The sequence below is a fragment of the Rhipicephalus microplus genome, chromosome X (assembly GCF_043290135.1).
Source record: "Rhipicephalus microplus isolate Deutch F79 chromosome X, USDA_Rmic, whole genome shotgun sequence".
In the NCBI taxonomy this organism is placed as follows: Eukaryota; Metazoa; Arthropoda; class Arachnida; order Ixodida; family Ixodidae; genus Rhipicephalus; species Rhipicephalus microplus.
The window spans coordinates 120,848,463-120,868,049 of NC_134710.1; the positions used below are offsets into that span (position 1 = coordinate 120,848,463).

General features: G+C 44.4%; 2 protein-coding genes across 6 annotated transcripts in view; one reads left to right on the plus strand and one right to left on the minus strand.

The window, feature by feature from the left end:
- The window catches only part of mxt (Eukaryotic translation initiation factor mextil), a 172,346-nt gene extending 160,982 nt beyond the window's left edge, over positions 1 to 11,364 (plus strand). For 4 of the 5 annotated variants that reach the window (XM_075877529.1, XM_075877530.1, XM_075877528.1 and 1 more), the window contains one exon: positions 2,318 to 11,364. In XM_075877529.1, coding sequence (XP_075733644.1) covers positions 2,318 to 2,461 — 144 coding nt within the window. In that variant the 3' untranslated portion in view covers positions 2,462 to 11,364. The remainder of the gene's footprint in view (positions 1 to 2,317) is intronic. The other variant, XM_075877532.1, reaches the window with a different exon arrangement.
- A 3,443-nt stretch (positions 11,365 to 14,807) lies between these two features.
- LOC142775095 (uncharacterized) lies at positions 14,808 to 16,984 on the minus strand. Its single transcript, XM_075876419.1, has 5 exons — positions 16,346 to 16,984; positions 16,020 to 16,300; positions 15,757 to 15,938; positions 15,439 to 15,656; positions 14,808 to 15,320 (listed from the first exon to the last, which is right to left on the minus strand). The coding sequence occupies exons 1-5, from the start codon at positions 16,982 to 16,984 to the stop codon at positions 14,808 to 14,810; spliced, it is 1,833 nt and encodes a 610-aa protein (XP_075732534.1).
- Between the last annotated feature and the right edge of the window lie 2,603 nt (positions 16,985 to 19,587).

Sequence of the window (19,587 nt, forward strand, 5' to 3'; positions counted from 1 at the left end):
TTGATGGAAATGTGAAAAAAGAAAAAGTGGACAAAAAGATAACTTCCCGTAGACTAGGTCGAACCTGCGACCCTCCAATAACGTATCCGATGCTCCATCACTGAGCAGCTGTGGTGGTCATCTCTCCGTCCACTTTATAGGGTATAGTATGTGGCATTTAAACGTGGGAGCTTCAGTCAGCACACCATGCTGACTTGTGCCCCTGTCCCATTGGAAAGCCTGTGCCATTGTAACAGGTGGCACATATTGCCATTGAGCATATAAGAATATGCTCTAGCAATTGCATCTGAAGGAGTTGCTATTTTATTAATGTTTTAAAAGTAGCATTTAAAGAGATTAATGTTTTAAAAGTAGCATTTAAAGAGTATAAGTACCTAGAAACCCTAATGTTAATGCTTTATCACTTGAATTAATTTTCAAAAGTTCCTAAGCACACTCAACCAGACATTAGCCAAATATTGCTGGGCCAGTTTGTGCTTCACAATAAATTGCTAGATTTCAGCTTAAAATTTTCAGCCATAAGGAGAAGACATAAATGTTGCATAGCTTGGCTTGCTTCCTCTCTTTTGTCATCGTCAGTTTCACAGGCAAAGCTTATGTAGATTACCAGAGCATACATTTATCCAGGATTCTGGTTTTCGTGGACATAAAATTTATTACATATAGGTGTTTCAGAAATAATTTAAAGTGGGTGGGTCAGAGCTGGGCCAGAGCTTACTGCAAGCTATGCTCAGTAGGGTTTGAAATGTTGGCAGCATTTGCAATATGAAGATTGTTGCCTTTTGAATCACCATGGGAGCACCACCCTAACGTGACGTATAATGTTGCTGGTGGAAGATGGCGGAAGGGATCTTAGAAAAAATTTTAAATGTTTATTAGGGTGATGTCATATTTGAAAAACGGAGCACCTGAATACCGATAGCAGTTGTTCGGTCGACTGCTCATTGTGGACTTCCAGCTTCTTGTTTAAGTGCATCTTAAGTTCTCAATCGGCCGCTAGTGATAGCTGCCTGCATCATGCTGATTAGTTATTGTAGGACCTGCATTGCTTCACACATTTTGACTTTCTGATAGCCGATACCATGGATCTCATATAGAGGTGAAAGCTTCGTGATTAGAGATAGGTGTGTTAAAGAGACATAACTTTCGAAGAAGTTAATGAAAAAGGCCCAGCAATAGTCCAGGCGGTATGTGAAGTCTCATTGTAAATTTAAAAAATGCTTGCATTGTTTCATAAAAAAACATTTTTTATGTGATTTATACTCTTTTTATAGCTTCTAAATGTGCTTGTTTTTGCCTGCCCACTACCTACTTTTACTATTACGAATCATGTATTGCTTCCTTTTTTTTCTGCACTGCACTGCACAGTCACCTGTTGATGCTACATAGTATGCTTGGTCCCATCCATCTCTTCTCTTTTTGCAAACATTCTATTAAAAAAAGGTTCATTAATTAGCTAGGCATGAGCATGTTTAGCTGTCTTGCATTGTTTTTCAATTAAAGGAAATGATTGCAACAAACTTATTAGGGCACTTTCATTATGCCCTTATAGGATGCATTTTTTCCCCAGTTTTTTTTTTTTTTTTTTTTTTTTCATTTTGACAGCATAGTGTTTCAAGGTTGGTATAAGGTTTTTACAATCTTGCATATGGGAGCTTTTGAGCTGGCACAACATGTTTGGGCAGGTGAACTTAATCTTGTTCATTCGGGCTTTACGTTAGTTTCATCGAAATAATTTGCTTGGAAATATATCTTCAGTGGATGCTAATGCAGGTCCTGTGGCAGCATTTATGCTGCATGTCTTCTGTGGCATTTACCTTGGTATTGTAGCATGTGACATGCTTTAATACCCATTCCAAAAATTTTCTTTTTTTTTCTGGATGCATATTCTTTCCAGAAGTTTGCCGTATGTTTGCTTGATCAGTGCATCTATCTAGATTGCTAAGTTTCTTGGTCTGCAGTAAATTGTTGGTCTTTTTTCCTTTTATTCACTGTCCGTTATACAGCTGAAAGGCAATTTCAATGGCTTTAGCACGCTTTTACTGCATTTGGCTTGCTGTCCATTTTTGGCGGTCTCCTTTTTGAGGTTACAGTGAAATGATCATACCTATTATTTGCTGGGAACAAGCATGCTTTGCACCATTTCCATGTTCCATCCAGGTTTTATCTGGTGCTTCATTGGCGTCAAGCTTATCTGTGGTGGTCGAACTTGCATGGCTTGCACTAGAGTCGCATGGCACTTGCTCCCTGGTCTGCTGTCTTAATGGAGCTGTGTCTGGTGGTTTCACTTCCATAATTCATTCTCTTCCTATCTTAGCACATCACACCTTTTGACTCTGATGGATTCCGGCAACGGATGATGCGTCAGGCCTCAGTCTCCGACTTTGTCTCAAGTTCTCCAGTTTCATCCACACCACCGCGGTCTGATGTATCAGAGGTGGAAGACTCGAGTGTTGCCTGAAGAATGCCTGTGTAGAATGAAAGCACATTTTGTTTTACCATTTAAATACTTTTAATTTAGGTCATAACACTACTCTCAGTGACCTGACAAAAGTTTGTAATATGTTCCTTTTGCTGTGATTTCTCTTGTGCTTGATTTATGCTTCTCAAAGCACTACGTGTAAACTATGCTCTGGGAGGATTACCCTAGTCCAAAGGCAGGTAACAGTGGCGGCATATTTTGTGGAATAACTTGCGTTATGTATTATAATGCTAGATTTATATTAGTGACATCACTGTTTTTACTCGTGATCTATTCTGCTTTCACTATGAGTGTTCTTCTTCACTATCACATGCTCATGTACAGGTTTATTTAGTGCTTAGATGTGTTACAATAGTCAGTGTTATTTGTTAGGCAGCTTTTCTTGAGCCAGTAAACTTGTTTGTAAATTAACTTACATGTAGTATTTATAGAAAGAAAGTTTTGTAGTGTCCAAGAAAATGTGATGGCGTCGTGGTGGTATCGGAAGCGAACACAGCAAATACTGTAGGCCAAGAATAGTTGAACATTTGCGGGAAAACTACCATGCATAAGCAGTAACGGCAAAGGTAGTGCGCTCTGCAGGCATTTTGATTTTGGGTAAAAACATCAGATGAGTGGCCTTAGCTGAGGGGCCTTACTTTCGTTGGTAGCACAAATCTGCCAGCGCACTGCCCCCCCCCCCCCACCCCCCCACTGGAACCTCCTCTTGGAAAAATATTGCTGGCTGTGGCCCTGCTTTACAGCCCCTATTTTTCAATATCTATCATCTGAAATGAATTGCATCGCCTTTCCTCTGTGTCTCTTTTCTCCTCATTTTAAGTTTTGATGCATGAAATCCAAACAGGAAGCCCTAACTTGACTGAAAATGGCTATGCAATGGTTGTTATGCTATGAGTTTAGCCTGTCAAAGGGACACTAAAGGCAAATATAAGTCGACGTTGATTGATCAAATAGTGGTCCAGGAACCTCGTAGGGCTCCTTTTGTGCCAAGAAAGTGCTTATCTTGAAATAAAATCATGTTTTAGTGGTCCAAATCGCATCAGCGTACTTCAAATCACCCACCTGAAAGCTGTCTCTCTGACTGCTTTCAGGTGGGTCATTTAAGTGCGCTAACGCAATTCACTGTGGCCATGCCCAATGTTGCCTGCCTTTATTGCACGGGCGCCTACACTAGCAGCAATAGAGTGAAAGTAGCGGGAGCCACAGCAGCAAAAACAGCCATTAAAAATTTTTTTATTTGCTTGGTTCAACTGGGCCCTGCTAGATTTCACCACCTATCTAGCCTAACCAGGCAAAAACAGAACTTTACTTGAGCCATTGCTCATTGTAACGCCAGGCGATTCCTTTTTCTATGATACTAACGTACACCGACAAGCAGTAATTCATTACATGTTGTAATGCACAGAAGGTTCTTTTTTTTACTACAGCTGATTTGATAACCAGTGAATTATTGGAATCTGACGCTCTCATGTCATTTGGATCATTTGAAAAATGTCCCACTCGTGGTGCATGTGGTGTCATACGTTTGCTTTAATTTTTCGATTACTAGAGCTGTGCTGTTGATAATATCGACGTTTTAGGCATTCCCAAACAATTATCTTCCACTCTGACGTAAATTTCTGTTTGCCTTTAGTGTCCCTACAAGCGTTCACTTGGCTGCCAAGAGCATGCCTCCTCCTAATGATAAGACATCCCTGTTGTAAGCAGCTAGAACTACCTTCAGAGTAGCTACACATCAGAATGAGGTGGATGACGAACAATAGTCTCCTAGTCCTCCTGCTCCGTAATCTTATCTGCGATATCAACAACACTCGCTTCTCTAGGTGAATGTCACACAGGACCCTCTATCATACCAGTGGCGATGTTTCAAGGTGCTGGCAAACACTCGCACTTCCATTAAAACCAAAATAAAAGTTATGAAAGGCAGTGTTTGCCACTAATAATCGCAGAAGTGTCCATGTCTACAGGGCATTAAAGCAACAAAAACACCTTTAGGTTTCACTTATGGTGTCGGGATCCCTTAAAACTTGTGAAACAAACCAAAAATGCAGTCTTTACAATTGAGTGGCTTATTTGTTTTGAAGATAAAGGAGTGCCAGCTACCATGTCGATAATGTACGCAAACAAAATATTGCCTGTATGCCTGCAGTCATCCAGGCACATTTATCAGAACAGGGCATTGCAAGGTGCGGAAAATTTCAATTGTCCTTTACTATTCTTAATTTTATTTTATTTTGAAATACCCTTCGGGCCAAAGGCATTGCGTTGTATATAGGGCCAGAGGCCATGCCATGAATCTGTCAACTAAGTGACATTGACAATGAATCTCGTATCTTTGCTTGCAAGATGCCTGCATGATTTGTATGAATCACCAAGGGTCTGTTAAATGTGCCCCTTTCGAATATTCATAGAATAACTTGCTTAGTGACAGCTTGTGTTTTTACTGTTGAGTGAAAATTTCGACATTCAGCCGTCTTGATAAGATATATTTGTTACTGTATAAGCATTTACATTGAGCACAAGCAAGTAGACACCTGTGTTTGTTCACGACCGCTTGCATTTGCCCACTTGATTGTCATCTTTGTTAACGCACTTAAACAATTCAAAGTACGTAAAAATTTATTGGTGGTTTTCAGAATGTTTTGTTTGTTTCGCATTGCATTCAGTTTTGTTTACTTATGGGGTGGGTGCTTTTCTGTGTTCGACTCCTTTCGATGCACAGATTCACCGGTACAAGACTTGATGCCGAACGAAAAGTGTCAAGTATGGCTGCTGAAGCTGAAAATCCAGGACAGGGCTGATCACTGTTGTAAATCTAATAGCTTTAGCTTTTTACCAAAGGTCTTAACCATGTTTTATATTGTTAAAGGTTTGGTCTTCACAGTTAGATTTTTTATCTTTTAATGCTGGTTTATGTTCTCTAAGAAGTGGCTGTGGTTTCCAATGACTAAGGAAAATGTTATTTACTTGTTTATATAGAAACATTTTGTTCTCTTTATATAATTATTGGAGCCCTGCAACACTTTGCCAGGTGTTCATAAAATTATCCCACTGTTTATCACCGCACAGATTAACTGCCACAAAAATTTTTAGAATCCAAGTGGAGTTACAGAGATTTGTTTAATGCTCTAAGCATTTTCTCCCTTCTTTTAAAAATCTCAATGAGTGCACTGAAATGTAGTTGGGGTGGGGTGGAGGGGACAAGCAACAGCTACATTCATACTGGCGCTCTTTGGCCACCTATGGCCCTTGTGCCGCGAACCGGACCAATCATCATCAGGTTACTTCCGTAAGTCAGTGCGCATCGCAGTCTTGAGCACTTTTTTATTTCGTTTGAACGCCTGTGTGGCTTGCATGCCTGTTGCAACTTCAGACGAAGAAGAAGTTGCGGCATTCACACGTGGTTCTGCTCGAGACACGGTTCTCTTTTTCTTTGCCTGGTTGATGAGCAGGTCAAGAATGAGTTGGCATTAAAGCCTTTCATTCCTCTTCTGAAGGTGTTTGTCGCTACAATGCCTGCGTGGCGGTCGCCAGGATAAATATGCATTGCACTATGTTAAAATCTGCCAATGGTCTTTCAGGTACGTTACACAATTGGTTTGGGTATATAGCAGGATTTGTTAAGAGAAGAGCGATTTCTAGCAATCTTTGGAATTTATTTGTAGATTCCCAGCTGCATGCTGGGCTATGTTTGGCTGACATATTTGCAGGAGCCTTGACTGCTGATTGGCAGCATTTTCTGAACATGTTCAAAAAGTATTGCCGGGCCCCTTTAAAAGCGTGAGATATGTGATGTTGTCGTTCTTGTAATTTTCCAAAGAACTTTTTAGGATAGACTCTGCCACTATTTATTTTTGTTCAGTCGACGAATAATCTGGAATAATTGAAAGGAATTCTTTACATCTTTTATTCAGTCTTAGGAATAATTAAGTAATAATTAGGCAAGACACTTGCATTCAACACACAAAAAAAGACAAACATCACTGTGTAGTGTATAACAGCAAAATCATTTGTGCTCCTCAAACATTGCACTAAATAAACGAGAAGTAGCGTAGGACAAATAAACTTCTTATTTTGGTTTGGTAAATAACAAAGTGTGGGCTCTGTTGTGATATAATAGCCCACGTGTTCATAAAATATCTCTTATTGTTATTTTTAAAACATTAAATTGCTTCCCCTCACGTATATGGCACTGTAAAAATTTGTTTCTGCCCATTATTTAATGCACTGTGCTGGTGTGTGTAGAATATATCACTCGTGCAGCACCTCGTTCATCTGATGCATAATGACTAGTAAACACAAGAACGTCTCATAATAGTAGTTAGATAGTCAGCCCTATATCTAGTTTCTTCTCTGGAAGAACTTGGTACACTTGACTGGACTTGACTGTCGGCTTTCTGGCAGTGTGCACTGAGCTTGGTTGGGGACTGAAAACTATATGGATGTAGATTCTACAGAAGATATCTCAAGTGGGATTTGTATATGCCGTATTGGATTGCATTGTCTTGTTTTACCTTATTTAGTTGAGGGCCTTAAAAATATATGCAATGTCGTGTCTAGCTCCAACGCACTTTCAATATACCCTTCAAAGCTTTCAGGTATCTTTTACAAGTACGAGTTACTAGCTTGTGGGAGAAAGAGGCCAGTGGCTCTCTTAAACTGAACAGCTCATGAACTTCACCACAGTAGAATTTAAGACTGGCAAAAATTTAGCTGTGACGTGTAGCACTTGCAGGTGCAGTCATTTTTTTTTCTTTTTTTTAATGTACCATATGCACTCCTGTAAGGAAGAAGCGGTTGAACTTGAGCTTGTTGGCGCACATTCATAGTAAAAGACAGCGAGAAAACGACTAGGAACAAACAGCAGAAATGGGACAGAGTGGTCTGTCCTGTTTATTCTGTTTTTTTCTTCTCATTTTTGCACTTTGCACATTTTTGCATTTTCGTTTTTCACTATAAGTCGTCTGAGGGCCACACTTTTTTTTAACGAATTTGATACAGTGCATCCCTTCCGTGGAAGGGATGCACTAGATCAGCTCGTCACCATTGCTTATGTCATCCGCATGTACATGTGCTAGTATAGTGCCTCCCAGATAAAGCCGTGCACTCGATGCTCACTGATAGCTGTGCATGACGAAGCTGCAGGACACCAATTGCCGTCTAGTGGCTTCCGCGAAATGCGCTGTTGCATAATGCGAAAACACTGCCGTTTGCTGGCGAGTTGTGTTTTTTTTCCCTCCAGAATTTGGACATCCAAGTTGAGGTAGCGGCCAATAGTCTAGTTCGGTTATCAATGATTCTAGCCATTGCACATACGAAAATTCGGAGGGTTTATTCTTTCGGAAATTTAATCTAAAAAAAAAACTTGCTTGTTTTTTTTTTTTTTCAGCATACTGCCACTTGCATTACTAAGTCAATTTGCCTTTATTCCCTAGCTAATGTTTTCTGCTGTATTTACAGATCTTTTGTTTACAATGCAAAATCCACTTGTGCAGTGTTTTGTACTTATTAGTTACAGCACAGTTGTTTTATCTAGCCACCTACTGCAGAGTTTCACATTATGCAGTAAAGTGTAAGTACTTTGTATAAAAACGCTATGCAAGCTGTGAGAATGCTACTTGCAGAAGTGATAAAGGTGCATTTCCAAACAATTTTCATGAACAAGTAAGCTTACTAAGGGTATAGCTGTAAAGTAGCGGTTGTAATTTTGCAGCTACATCATATGATTCTATTTAAATCTTAGGAGACTGCTCTATTTTGTTTTATTCTTCTTGAGCATATATGTTTGGGATGGATTTCACAAGTTTCTCACTTTGTGCATTAACATCACATTTCAAAATAAAGTTAAGACAAACTGTTTATGCAGAAGACTGCCAGTATAGAAGTCTGGCAGGTCTAAGTGAAAACTGATATTTGTGCATCAGAAATGTGGGTTAGAGGTGCCATAAATTTTACATAAAGCTCTTAAATTTTAACTTTAGGCAGGATGAGGCCTTCTGTGAGAATGATAAACTCTTGGCAAATTAGTACCTGTTTCGTTTATTGCACCTTTCTGTCCTATTCTCACAATACACAATAAATAAACAAAAAGTAACACTTATTTTTCAGCTCTAAAAGGTAACAAGTGCATGTCGTGCATGCATTGCTCCACTGTATTTTATGGTCATAGTGTAGGTTACCTTCCTCTCAGTATGTATACAGCATCCAACACACTTAAGCATTCGGCCTTGCACCATATGATGTATTGTGTTGTATTGATCTACGGTAGGCTACAACCCAGAATAGTGTATTTTATTGCGAAGCATTTCTTCTTTGTGGAAAAGAAACCTTACCCCACTTATCCCCATTGCCTCTGGCTGCCTGAAACTTTTGTACTTACAGATACCATGAATGAGATTATGTTCAGAGACGCGTGTTCACTCCCTCTTTCCCCAGAACGAAATTCCTGGCAAAATATCTAAAAACAGAAGCCACTCAAGTTTGCAGTGCACCTTAGATTCTTTTAAATGCAGCACCCATTTTTCTGAAACAGGTGCCTGTAGTGTAATATAGAGTGGCAGATGCACTAATGAAAAAGGAAGACTTCATCACTTTTTCCATTAGTATTGCTAGGGAGTATTGGAAATATGAAAGCAGCCGTAAAAAGCTCAGCAAGTAATGGCAATACGAGCTTTCATTTCTAGGTCACCTGGCCAGGCGCAGTTATTATCAACGGCATGTGCCACAATTTCCTGACTATGCTTTCAAAATGAAGACAGCACCACCAAAATTTTTTTTTAAAGAAAGCATTTTGTATCAATAGAAATAGACATGTATTGGCAGAAAAACATCTTTATTAAGGTTTAAACCATATCTTTACTCATAATTTTAGCTTACTGGCCAAAAAGATCAGGCCCAGTATTGTGCAATTTTCTATAATACTGTTTATGTATCACAAAGGTGACTATTGATAGTAATAAAATGCTAGTAGAGGTTTTTCTCTAATTCACCTCCAAAAGCCTACTAAACTGTGTTTCTTAAGGCTAAATAAAGTTTATATAGGTACAATGTGGAAAGTGGGCATTTGTAGCCACTAATGCTACTACGTTAAAGAAAAGGGGAGTTTTAAGGTTTATTTTTTGTTGTTGTTAGAATATTAATGAGAGCTGACTAACAATAATGCCTAGAAAAGTGCATGGTATGTATTTCTAATAATTATGTTATAAATGTGATAAAAGTAAAGTGAATGAAAAAAAAAACGTCGTTGGCAGGGATCAAACCTGGAGCCCTTGAATTACGTATCTGATGTTCTACCGATTGTGCTGCAGTCATTCCCTCATTCACTTCATAGGATATATATATATATATATATATATATATATGTGTGTGTGTGCATTTAAATGTCGAAGTATGAATCAGCGATAATTGCAGGCATAGCGTTGAGTGTGGAACACTTTCTTTCGGCCTGCTGGCGTCTTGTAGCATCTGATCATTCTACGAGCTCGCAGCAGGCCAGATAATCCTTTGCATACTACCTCAAGGCATTAATTCTGCCAGAACAAGACCCATGCTATGAATGAAGAAAAAACAAACTTAAAAACTTGTTTTTTTTTTTTTTAAGCATAGGATAGGCATCTATGCACCATAAAAGCCATACAGGACATATTACTCAATACACAATCCATGCTGAAATAATGAAAATGCTTCACATTGAAGGATAAAAGAACAAAATGGGCATTTGCATAAATGTCTGCTCCTTTCACGTTTTTAAACTTGTGTCAGTTGGCAATGATACTTACTCTTCTCCCCAGCAGTTGTCTGTGTAAAATGGTAGGGTAGTGTGAATGTGAAATAATGCTAAAAAAGGAAACTTGCTGAATACTATATCAAAACTGATCTGCTCTAGGTGATTTCAACAAGATAGAGGCATATTAAAGCATGATTGTCAAGCTTGTTATATCAAATGCACTAATAATGAATTGTGATATAAACACACTCAAATGTCGTATTTAGCATTGAGCAGTCACTGCACTGTGAGAATTTGCATTGGAAATGAAGCACTTGCTACAATACCCTTATACAGCATTTGAAGTTATAAGGAATAAACATGACGTTATGATGTCTGCATTAAAAGAACTAAAAACATCGTATGCCAGGGGGAAACAAAAAGCCATCTACATGCTGACAATTCTTAGAGACTGCATGACTTGTCCAATCTGATACAAAATATACCTGTTGTTTGTGCAAGACAGTGTTCATGATGCTTCCAGATGTAGCTTACCCTTAAGGTATTACGAGGTAGCTGTGTAAAACACGGTTGCACTTTGTTTTTGTTTAGTTTTTGGTTATTGCTATTTCCTACATTCTTCTTTACAAGTGTGTTGAAATTATTAAAGTCCCTGCAGGGGGTGTCCAGTGCATCTTCCTTGGTCATATTTCGATGTTGTTTTTGAAACTTTTTGTTGGTGCAAAAACCATAATATGAATGCAGGGTTGTCTATTTGAAAGTTTGAAAACATTAGCTTCTTTGTTCCTAGTCTTTTTTTATATTTCAGCGGTTAATATTAGGTGCTGCATTTCACTATTGTTCTTAGCTTGCAAGGATTTGGTTTTAGATTGTTGATGTGTACTTTGATCGAATTCAAGTTTTCTCTACCGTTGCATTTAAAATAAGCTTGACGTCCATCTTTATGGTATCCATGCTCTTGACGCACAACTAGTACTGTGAGCTGAATAAAGGCTCACACATTTTTTGTTGTATATTTGCTTTTGATGCACAACTAATGCTGTGAGTTAAATAAAGACTGGCACATTTTGTACCGAGATACATGTAAAGATGGCTGGCTACAGCTGTGGCTGCAGTCTTCCGAGAACAGGAACAAATAAAATTGTGTTCATTCTCATCTTCAGTTTAGTGCGTTTTCATCTACAATGCTCTGCTGCGAGAATCGAGAGCACCTGCCCTTTGCGCCTTATTCGCCGGCTAACGTGTGCGGCCGTCCCCGCGCTGTGGTGGCTTATCCGCACAGCTCAGTGGCCATGAACCGCCATCAAACGGCAACATGGTGGTCGTAGCCATGGCGCCAGGCCTTGCTATGATGCACAAGCAATGCTTCTCAATCTCGAACTTGGATGTGTGTAGGCGCCGCTTTGCTACGCCTGTTCTCATTGGCCCCCTATTATAGTCCCTCCCCGTAAAGCCCCTCTACATTCAGAAAAGTACAGCATTTTTTTGATCGGCGCCGCTTCTCCTCTCCCCGCCGGAGCTTCTTGTCTCTTCGGGTGGATGCGGCAAAGATCCGGTTTTCGCCACTGGACACCATGTTGGATGCGCCAGAGCGCCCCTGTGTTGCTTGTTCGCCGCATACAAAGTACAGGACGTGTGAGAGCATTTCTCTCAAAAGCGGTTAATGTTTCAAATTTCATGATTATTGCGGCTGTTCTCATGTCTGTAACAACGTGCACGTCGCGTGTGCTCCTTATCAAACTAACAGCTGGCACTTTCAAAAAAAAAAAACGCTTTGTTGCATTACTTATGACAGTGTGCCTAACTTTGTAATTGCTTTGAGGTGATACTGTAGGTTGAGTTCAGATTATGCATCGCTAGAAATGGGCGAGCGGTAATTTTGAGAGTGATGACGCGACTGCGTTTTTTTTTTTTTTTTGACCTCTACATCACAGCTCCATCTTTGCCGTCCAGCAATTCGAAATAGTTTTCGTGTGCAAGAGTGACTTTTATCATCTGCATTGTCTGCAACGCCCATGAAGACATGTATACCCTCAAGACGATGGTTGTAAACTGCGCCGCAGAGGACAAACATCTCAGATCGGCGTACTGCGTGCACAAGTCATTGGACAGGCAGATGAGAGGTATCATGTGGAACGTTACGATGCTCTGTGCGAGCACTTTCATGGACATTGTTGACATTGCTTCAGTTATAAAATATCGAGATAGTTTGTACACACGGGAACAATTCCTTCCCTAATGGCGTGGCCTAAAACACCGCAGCTGTGATTTAAATATTTCTTACCGGTGACATAGTTAGTGTGCCGAGTTTACTTAATTTAATTTCAACCTGTTCTCAATAAACCCAGTTTTGTGTATCAGCGCCAGATACACAAAGAAACACTACGCTGCGAAAGGAAGTTCAAATGACATGCAATTCGCTACAACTTGTGCATGGCTTGCAGCAGCTCTTCTGCCATAATATTGATGGTGAGTGCACGCAGTCTTGCTGAAAAAATCAATGCAGAAGAATCATTACATAAAGCCGTATGCGAAGCGCACGGCACACGGCTATGACTGTATAGGAGCGGCTGTAACTTATGCAGCAGCGGCGGCGTGCCACCGGCTCGAAAGGCAACTGCAAGCTCGTGGCGCATTAAAGGGTGCGCCACTGTCGCAAGTGAAAGAAAAAAAGCAATGCGGCGGAGAGGAGGCGGCGAGAGAGAGAGCAGATGGCGAACTTTTACGAAGTATAGGGGCACGGATGAAGGAAAGGTAAGGAGAGGCCCTGACGTCACTCGTTGTGAAGCCGCGATGAAGCCGAAAGTCGGCCATATTGACTGGGCAAATTCTCCTATCTTGTTTACATATGAATACGAAGCAGAAAGCACGACTCCCTCTTTGTCTCAAAAAGCACGTGGCCTGCGCGCCGTGTGCGCCGGTGCTATCCGAAACCAACGGAATGGATTTCAACACGCTGTCTTGCCGCGATACGGTTGACGAAGTATCTGCGTATGGCTGTTGAAATTCTTGCACTGCCAGCGTTTACGATAAACACGGCAAGTTGCACGTTAAGCTTTTTTTGTTTGATGTGTTCTTTGTGAAAGTAAAAATGATATGCCGTGCGACGAACCAGGTACCGAAATTTGTACAGCTTGTTTCAGATCACTTTTTCCCCCTCCTTTGCGCTTCTCTTTAGGCTTTATGAAATTTTCGGTCTGGCTGTAGACGAGACACAACGATAAAAAAAAATAAGAAAAAATGTCTTCTCTGCAATCAACCCGGAGGTTCGTAAATATGCCAGTAAAGTCGGCGTCGGTGGAGCTTGTGTGCGTGGCAGCCCGTTGAGTTTGCGCCGGCCTCTTTGTTTTTCGCCCCTCTTTTGTCCGACGGCAACAGTTCCTGAGGATATCCCAAAGGCCATGATTTCATTTGGACAAAAGCAGCGAAGACCACCTGAAAGTGCGTGGGAACACGTCTCCAGTGTGATTCACGCGCACTAGTAGCTACGGAGAATGGCGACCAAGATTGCGTTTGGTCGAAATGTGGGAAAGTTAGCCGAAGGAACGCGTAAGAAAAGGTCAACATCACTTGGTCAACATCGTTCGAACGGCTTTGTCAGCTTCTGAATGCACAAGCACGCGCATCTAGTGAGGTGCCCCTAGTTACCTTGTGCAGGTGCGTGTAGACATTTTAACGAGTTTTGCTACAATACAGACAATATTGCAGAGAGCGAGACAATATTGCAAAGAGGGAGCATCTTAAGCGAAGCACAACTGGAACTTTAATGCGCAGAAGCATGTGGTAACTGTACAGGAACATGAAAAGCAAGATTAGATTACAGTCTTGATAAGGGCCTGTGGACCGCAAATGCATCGTCCGTTGTCATAAAAAGCAACACCGCATAACTGTCACTAACCTGCAAGGCATTCATTGAACGAATTCTTGAGCACAGTCGTTATCTTCTATGATGGCTTTTCAGCATAAATTTGACGGAAGCTGCAAATTCAAAGTACGTATATGCGCGCTCGTTCCGTGGTTTCTAGTTCAGACACCTGGTTACAACCACCACCGGAGGAACATTGCGTAGCTAACAATGCGGCACAAAGAATGGTTGCTGTCGAACAACTGCAGTACGCCACGGTTAGGTGCGAGGCCCATGAAAACGCGCACACCGCCGCTGGACCGCCTGAACGGTGCCGCACCGCACTACATCAACAATAACAAAACGCCGCCATTGTACCCAGTGAATATGGCCGTGTGTGACGTAATTTCCGCCACATTTTTTACGCCCTGCGCCAGCTGGGCATGCCATCTCCTTACCTTTCCTTCCTCCTTCTATAAGGGCTTGGCCTCCCCACCATAGTCCCCACTCTGAACTTGCTTTTCGCTGGCTCTTGTTTGTTCTCCAAGAAGAATCTACGAAAGTCGCACCCATTTCGTCTTGGTCCCACCGCGGTGGTCCACCACACGCGTGGTGGAGTAACAGCTACTGACTGCCGAGCAGCGCTCTTCGGTGTTTATTTTTCTAAGCACGGCCAAGGTTGCCTGCCGAACTTGGCGAGGTAATGAAAATGGCTAGGCAGGGCGCCACACGCTCGTTACACCCCTCACTCCCATTTATTGCACACGAAAAACAATTACAAGTCCCAGCCGGTTCAGCGTTGCTTTAGGAAGGCGAAAAGCGGTCTGGTGCTCTTCGTCCTCGGTTACTCCGCCTGGGTACAGGTGTCGAGGGACTAGGTGCGGTAGCATTAGGTGCTGCCTGAGCCGCTCTAGGTTCTTCCTGAGATTCTGCCATGGTTGGCAGGTATGGCACTGAACTTGCCGGTGGCCCAAGTGGCGCACGACTGGAGACGCCTGTTCATTGCGAAACGGGTTCTCACTGGCTGTAGCTGGTGCTGCCGCAGATGCTAGCCCGGTCCCACGATTAGCCCTCACATGGTCAGCATGTCGGTGCCATGTGGTTCCATCCTGCATTCGTACGAGCAGGGAGGAGGAGCTTGCAGGCGAGACCACTTGTCCAGCAGACCAAGGGGGGCCAGAACGGAAATTCCTGGCGAATACTGGGATTTCGGGCTCGGGCAATGGCCCAGGATGGCACCCTTTGTCAGCAGCCAGCTTCTGTTTCAGCTGTTTGAGAAGCGCCATGAACCGGAGGTCTGGGTGCAGAATGTCCAACGGTGACTTCATGAGGTGTGGTCCGATACTGAAAGAGTATGCGGACGACCTTCGTATGGAAATCCCACACCTGGCTCTTCTTAAGTTTCTCCTTAATCGACTGCACCACCCGCTCTGCTGTGCCGTTTGAAGCAGGGTGATACGGAGGAACCATCATTCGGTGGATTCCGTTTATTGTCAGCCAGCCCAAATACTGGGCGCTGGCGAAAGCGGGCCCATTATCGGAGACTGTGGCGTCCGGCAGCCCCTGGGCTGCAAAGATCTGCCTCAGTGCTGCAATGGTCGCACCTGCTGACGGAGTGGTGACAGGTATAACCTCCACCCACATTTAGAATGCATCAACCACCACCAGGAAGTAGTGACCGTTTAAGAGGCCCCCAAAATCCACCTGAAGGTGGGACCAGGGCCGCTGGGAGAATGGTCATGGGGTGATCTCCACATGACACGAAGCCCGTTGATGTGCCTGGCAGACTTGGCAGCTCGGCACCATGTGAGCAATGTCCTGGTCCAGTCCAGGCCACCAAACGTGGGACCAGGCCACCATTTTTGTCTTTTTCACGCCAGAATGCCCTGCGTGCAGCAACTGCAGGACCCTGGACCGGAGACTTTGTGGGATCACCATCCTGGAACTCCAAAGGTAGGCAGCCTTACCTCAGGCTCAGCTCAGCGGCCTTGTGGCTGTAGGGCTGTTGCACCAATTCCTCCCCTCGGGATGCTGCCTTCACCATCTGGGACAGGACTGGGTACCAACTGGTCATCTGCAACACAGCAGACCTGGAGATTACCTCACGGTACGCATGCTCCAGCATGAGCAATTCAGCTGGCTCTGGAACAGCAGCAGGCACCTCTGGCAGCGGCAACCGGCTCAGGGCATCAGCAGGTCCCACGTCTTTTCCCGGACGGTACTCCAACTGGTTGCTGTAGGCGGCCAGCTTCAAGGCCCATCAAACGACTCGAGGTGATGCCTGCACGGGGACCATCTTGTCTGGCCCTAGTTGCCCCAGCAGTGGTTTGTGGCCTGTGACTGCTTCGAACTTTTGGCTCCACAGGTGCTTGTAAAAACGCTCAGCGCAAAACATGAGGGGGAGGCCTTCCTTATCCAGCTGGCTGTAACGCTGCTCTGCTGTGTGAAGACGAGAAGCAAACGACACCGGGCGTTCTTGGCCATTCTTGTCGTCTCTGTGCACTAGGACGGCTCCTACACGGTATGGTGATGCGGCTACAGTAAGAAGAACAAGCTTTGCTGGATCGAAGTGCACCAGCACCGGTGCCTTGGTGATTAGCTGTTTACTGTGCTCACAGGTTATGTCCTGCTTCTTCCTCCACACGGAATTCTGGCCATCTCGAAGCAGAATTTGCAGTGGCTGCAGATGCGCAGACAGGTTGGGCAGGAACCTCCTGTAAAAATTGATGAGGCCAAGGTAGCTTTGCAGCTCTTTTTTGTTTCTGGGCTTCAGTGCCTTCAGAATAGCTTCAACTTTATGGGGGGCCGGAGTCAGGCCGGCCTCAGAGATGATGTGTCCCTGGTATTCTACACTAGCAAGCAGGAACACGCACTTTTCCCGCTTGAGACCAGCATCCTGAAGTCTGGCCAGAACATTGTGAAGATTCTGCATGTGGTCTTGTCGTCAATACCGGTGAGGAGGATATCGTCCAAGTACACTGCGATGTGCCTCATGCCCCTGAAGAGGTTGTCCATCTCTCTCTGAAAAATTGCTGGTGCCGAGGCCACGCCGAATAGTAAACGCGTATACTGGAAAAGCCCCATAGTTGTCGATATTGTGACATACTTCCGTGAGGCCTTCTGGAGCACTAACTGCTGATACGCATCTTTGAGGTCAAGCTTCGTGAATTTCTGGACACCAGAGAAAGCCGACCAGAGATCTTCAATCCGAGGCAGGGGGTATTTTTCTATGGTAGCGACGGGTTTGATCGTAACCTTGAAATTCCCATAGATTCTGACACTACCATCTCGCTTGGGAACTGGAACGATGGAAGCGGCCCACTCGGCAGTCTTGATTTTTACCAGGATGCCTTTTCGCTGTAACGGTTGCGGCTCCTGGGTGACCCTGTCCTTAAGTGCGAACGGCAGCGGGCGAGGCTTGAAAAACCGAGGCCGGATTCCCTCGGGTACATGGACGCCAGCAGTCGTACCAGCGAATGTGCCCACCCCTGGCTTGAACAGTGACTGCAACTTCGTTAGGAGGTTTGGAATGTCTTGTATGCCATGTAGGGTTCTTTCCTGGCCCTCTGGCAGCCGAATACACAGTGTGCAAATCCAATTCCTGCGGAGCAGCGTCGGTGACCGTCAAATACAGAGGAAGGGTAGCTTCCCTGCTGCCAAATAAAACGCTGACCTGGGACGGCCTTGGACCTGGGAAAGCTCGCCCGAGTAACTTCGCAGCATGTCGCTGACGGCTACTCCAGGGAAGGTCCTTTTGAAAAGTTTGACAGTCATGACCGACACACTAGCCCCCGTGTCTAGTTTCGTGGAAATGGGGCGCCCGCAAACTTCGACGGTTAGTACGTATGGCAGCACAGATGGCGGGACAAGGCCTGTGTGCCACATGCTAAAAATAGGGGGGTCCTCGGTCACGACATTGAGCCTGGCCGCGGAGGAACCCGAGCCTGCTGCCGCACTTCCCCGCTACAACTTGCGACACCTACCTTTACCGCGGGCTGGTGTGGAACCTGAGCTTGATCCAGGCTGCTGCTGTTGTCCGCTGTTCTGCTTCCCCGTTCGGCATACTCGTGCAAGGTGCCCCGTTTTTCGGCACGTGAAGCACTGCGAATATACGAACTGGCACTGTGAGGGGGAATGGGCGTCGTTACAGCGACTACATCTATCGCCCTTTGGCACAATCTTGTTGACCGCAGCTTCCGTTGACGCTGCACGCCCATTCTCGCGGGCGTCGTTTGTCGTGGCGTCCATCGCCAGCGCTGCTTTCACCATGTCATTCAGCGAGGGGTCTGGAAGTTACTGGAGATGCGTCTGTATGCCGGGGTTGTTTATGCCGCAGGTGAAACAGTCTCGTAGCAGCAAGTCCAGCTGGGCCTCGAAAGTGCAGGTACTCGCTAAACCTTGTAGCGCAGCGATGCACTGCCAGAAGCTCTCCACTTCCCGGCGGCTCCGGTTTTTGAAACAGAAACGCCCCATTAGCGTGGACGAAGCCGGACTGAAATGCGAGTGCAGTGTAGTGAGCAACTCACTGAGCGTCCCCCGCAGGGGCGCCTGCACAAGTAGGCGTTTGGTGTGTAGCGACACCACGGACCCGAGCTAACGGGGGAGTTTTGACTCCCTCCCACGCCTAGCCGTGCGTGGCTTTGCCGTGTCCGGGGAAAAGGGGATCCTGGGGGTTGAGCCAATGCCGGGTGATTGGACCTTTAAGGACCCCCGGCAGAGGCAACACACCCCTTTGACCCCGGCTTCACGTAGACGGCACCCCTGGGCTGACCCACCCAGGGAAAATCGGCAGTCGCCTTTTCCTATCTCTCTCTGCCTACATCTTCGTCTTTATCTCTCACTATCTATCTGTCCTGTCTTCTACTCTCTTCTGTTTACTTCCAATTTTCCTGGCGGCAAGGGTTAACCCTGTGCAAATAGCCTACCTTGGTCTAGGCGCATTGGGTTATGGCAGTGTTGTACGGCTGACGTCTGCAATCTTTCAGCACCTGCAAACTTGCAGCGTCCCCTTGTTGGGCTCTGTGGTGGGTGGCGGCCAACGCTGCTGAACAAAAGTAAGACCGGCATGCATGGAGCATTCTCTCTAGTGTCTGATCGTACCGGCCTAAAGCGGGTACGCACCGACGACATAAATTTCTTCAACCAGCCAATAGAAACTTTTCCCCACTTCCACATCATTCACTGTGAAAATACCGGAAAGCAAGCCAGGACCGTATCTCCTTTCGTAGTTGCCAGGTGTCTTACTGAAACTCTCGGGGCTGGATACAAAGTAACCAAAATGGCTAGCGGAGACCTTCTTCTCGAAATTCGGGACAAAGCACAATTTGTAAAGCTAGACAGCTTTTAAACGTTTGGTGACGTACCGATCACCGTAATACCACACAAATCTATGAACATCACTCGCGGAGTGGTATCTGATGCAGACTTACTTGACCTGATCGAAACTGAACTTTTGGAAGGGTGGAAGAGCCAAAATGTCAATATTGTACAGAGAATTATCATCAGAAGAGATAATAAGGAAATACCGACAAAACA

What these genes read in the sequence shown, in the direction of transcription:
- LOC142775095 (XM_075876419.1), bottom strand. Translation starts at nt 16,984, where the DNA reads ATGCAGAATCTTCACAATGTTCTGGCCAGACTTCAGGATGCTGGTCTC. An exon ending in GCCGCTGAGCTGAGCCTGAG is followed by an intron (nt 15,939 to 16,019) that starts GTAAGGCTGCCT and finishes TGCTGCACGCAG; the next exon opens with GGCATTCTGGCGTGAAAAAG. An exon ending in GGCCCTGGTCCCACCTTCAG is followed by an intron (nt 15,657 to 15,756) that starts GTGGATTTTGGG and finishes CTCCGTCAGCAG; the next exon opens with GTGCGACCATTGCAGCACTG.